The following is a 3,427-nucleotide window of genomic DNA, read 5'->3' on the forward strand; positions in this document are numbered from 1 at the left end:
ATATATGTAGAATGTGAAAGGTTATTCACCTTGAATGAATCATGCTTGTTAAGTTAGAATAGCTTGAGGTTGAATCTTATGATTCCTTCATAGATAGTTGAATTATGTAGCTTGGGATGGTAGATCTCATGGTAGCTTGGGATTGAGGAATTGAGCTCTCCTAAGGTTAGCTTGAATTAGCATTAATAGGGTGCTTTTCATGGTAGCTTGCATTAGCATAGGCATGGTAGCCTATGATTAAGGATCTATGCTCTCCTATGGGTAGCTTGAACTAGCATGGTTAGAATACTCTTCATGGTAGCCTGACTTGGTTAGGCCAAGACCATTTCATGGTAGCTTAGGATTGAGACTCCACACTCTCCTAAGGATAGCTTAGGGTTGAGGATTCATACTCCCCTGAGGATAGCTTGCATCTTATTGAATGGTTGCATGGTGGCTAGGTTGGTATACTTGTATCCTTCCTTTGATAGCTTGGATTGTATGATAGTATGTTTTCCGTGGTAGTTAGGTCTAGCATGGTAGTATGTTATTCTTTGATAGACTAGAATGAAAGATAGTTAGCATGGAGTAAGCTAGCCTAAATGAGTACTTAGTGTGAGTGGTAGTATGGGATGTCATTCATGCATGACACAAGTATGACTTGAAGCCACTTATGAAGTGACCTCTTATGTGATGTATGCCTGGAGTGTTGCTATAGTGCCTTCCATTATATATATGAATTGACTTAAGATGATATTTCCTTGTCAATATGAAAGTAGGTCAATAGTGACACTTATAAATGATGAATATGAATATGGTGATCTTAAAGATATGCTTGGTGTGTGGTATTATGGGATGCCCCATATGCATTGCACAAGTGTGCCTTGAGGTTACTAGGGGTATAGTGCTCTTATGACATGAAAACATAGGTCTTGACTATGAAGGTGGGCTATGACCAAGAATGACCAAAGAGAGGTACTTAGCTTGGATAGTATTATGGGATGCTATCTTTGCATTGCACAAGTATACTTGGAGGTGGCTTGTGAAGTAGTCCTCTTGAGTATGAAGGATTAATGGTTGAAGTATGCAATTATGAATGTCTTATGTTAACTTGTTATGATGTAATTCTTCTGTTGGAATTTATGATATAGTTATGTTATTGTCTCTTATGCTTATGTTTTATGTTGACTAACCAGTTGAGATGCTTTATGATGTTGTGATAGCTTTCATACTTGGTACATTTTATACTAACGTATATTACCTACATTCTAATCAAATGTAGGGTCTTGGGAGATTGAGTTGCTTGGAGGCTAGGTTCCTAAGTGCAAGAAGACTTGAAGATTTGGTGAGTCCTCATAGCTTCGAAGACAAACCCCTATGTTCCTTTATGTCTTTTCTTATGTTTTAGACTTTATGTGGGCTGCGTGCCAAGACTTTTATTCATGTTATTCATAGATGGTTTGAGACAAAGATGTTAGAAAGACTTCCGCTTTTATGAAATGTTTTTGGTATTATGCTTTAAAGAAAGTTTTAAATTATCCTTACTTTTCTACGATCTTATGATATGATAATACTAAGGACTTGTATGTGACCACTTCGGGGTCAGGTACACTGTGTTACGACTAGGAGGTGCTCTCGGGTCGTGACAAACTTGGTATTAGAGCATAAAGTTTTGGGATAAGTTTTAGGATGTGTCAAACCACGTCTAGTAGAGTCTTATTCATCGGTGTGAGTCGCGATACATCTATGAATAGGAGGTTACAGGATGCTTAGGAAAGGTTTCACTTCTTCATTCTCTTAGTCATGCCATAGAGTTTGGCTTTAGTAGGCCCTTTTTCTAATCTGTGCCTTTGGTTGTTTCAGGGTATGGCTAATACTAGGGCGAATGCTAGGAGGGAAGGAGAAGACAATGGGGATCAAGAGATTCCTCCTCAAGTTCCTATTGACCCTCCAATTGGGAATGTCACTCTAGCGGATTTTAGGGCTTCTATGAATTTGTTGGCTCAAGCCTTGACGGCATAAGCCAATAGAGGTGTGGTGGCTCCGGCAAACCCTATAGGGGAAATGGGTGCTTATAGGATTAGGTAGTTCTTAAGGATGAACCCTCCGGAGTTTAGTGGCTCCAAGGTGGAGGAGGATCCAAACGGGTTCATAGATGAGGTTTATAAGACACTTGCTATCATGGGGGTAACTTCTAGAGAAAAAGCGAAATTAGCCGCTTACCAATTGAAAGATGTTACCCAAATTTGGTATGAGCAATGGAAAGATTCTAGGCCGGTAGGGGTGGGTCCTATAGAGTGGGAAACTTTTAAGTTGGCTTTCCTTGATAGGTTCTTTCCTCGGGAGTTGAGGGAGGCTAAGTTGGAGGAATTCATAAATCTTAAGCAAGGCAATATGAGTGTCAATGAGTATGCCTTGAAGTTCACTCTTTTGTCTAAGTATGCTCTATCTTTGGTAGAAATTCCGAGGGATTTGATGAATAGGTTTATGACAGGGGTGTTCGAACTAGTGGAATAAGAATATCGTATGGCAATGTTTGTTGATGATATGGATATCTCACGTCTCATGGTGTTTGCCCAACAAATAGAAGAGTCAAAACTCAAGAAGGAGAGGGCTAGGGAGAAGAAGAGGTCTAAGGTGGATAATGCTGGGTCCGATGGACATGGTCGTTCTAAGAATCGACAAAAGTTTTTTGGACAAGGTTATTCTAATGCTCCTAAGTATAAGGAAGAGATGGTGTCTACCCCTAGGTCACAAGGGAAAGTTAGTGAGTCCCTATGGCCTACTTATTCTAGGTGTGGTAAGAGGCATGAGGGTAGGTGTTTGGCTGGTAAAGATGGTTGTTATGGATGTGGTGAGAGTGGCCACATGAAGAAAGATTGCCCAAAGGCAAAGGCTACTATAGGAGAGGGTAAGCAAAATGCCCCCAGTGGTGGGGATGATGAGCCTCCAAAGAGGAATAGTTTTTATGCTCTCCAATTCAAGGATGATCAAGAGTTATCTCCTCATGTCCCTTTCCGATATGTGCTTCTTTCATGTTTTAGAAAATTTTCAGATTTCTTGTCTATTATGACTTGTTATGTTGGTCTTAATGTTTTCCTTGCCTTGATGGATGTTTAGAAGAGCATGTGCGGGCTTACTCCCAAGGGGGAGATAGTGTGCCTATTTCATAAGGTCTTTACATGATTATATGTGGCCATGATTTTCTTTATATGTATGTTTATGAAGGTGTGTAGGCCTTGTTATAATTGATCTAATTGCATTGTGTTTCCTCTTGTTGTAACATCTTTGAGTCAATGTGCATTTTAGGCTCCATGAATTCATGTTGAGCATGTTGTAGCTAGGAGATGTTAGTTCTTCCTTGGACATGGGTATATATGTCTCTTCCATGAATTTTGAGTTGCATTAGATAGGTTTAGCTTGGAATTGAAATTTCCTTGGTTGGTTG

General features: G+C 39.8%; 1 protein-coding gene across 1 annotated transcript; it reads left to right on the plus strand.

Moving 5' to 3' along the window:
* Window positions 1-2,505: 2,505 nt before the first annotated feature.
* LOC125877447 (uncharacterized) lies at window positions 2,506-3,099 on the plus strand. The gene has a single exon (XM_049558738.1). The coding sequence runs from the start codon at window positions 2,506-2,508 to the stop codon at window positions 3,097-3,099; it is 594 nt and encodes a 197-aa protein (XP_049414695.1).
* Window positions 3,100-3,427: the final 328 nt, after the last annotated feature.

The sequence above is a fragment of the Solanum stenotomum genome, chromosome 9, assembly GCF_019186545.1.
Source record: "Solanum stenotomum isolate F172 chromosome 9, ASM1918654v1, whole genome shotgun sequence".
NCBI classification, from domain to species: domain Eukaryota; kingdom Viridiplantae; phylum Streptophyta; class Magnoliopsida; order Solanales; family Solanaceae; genus Solanum; species Solanum stenotomum.

What these genes read in the sequence shown, in the direction of transcription:
- LOC125877447 (XM_049558738.1), top strand. Translation starts at nt 2,506, where the DNA reads ATGGCAATGTTTGTTGATGATATGGATATCTCACGTCTCATGGTGTTT.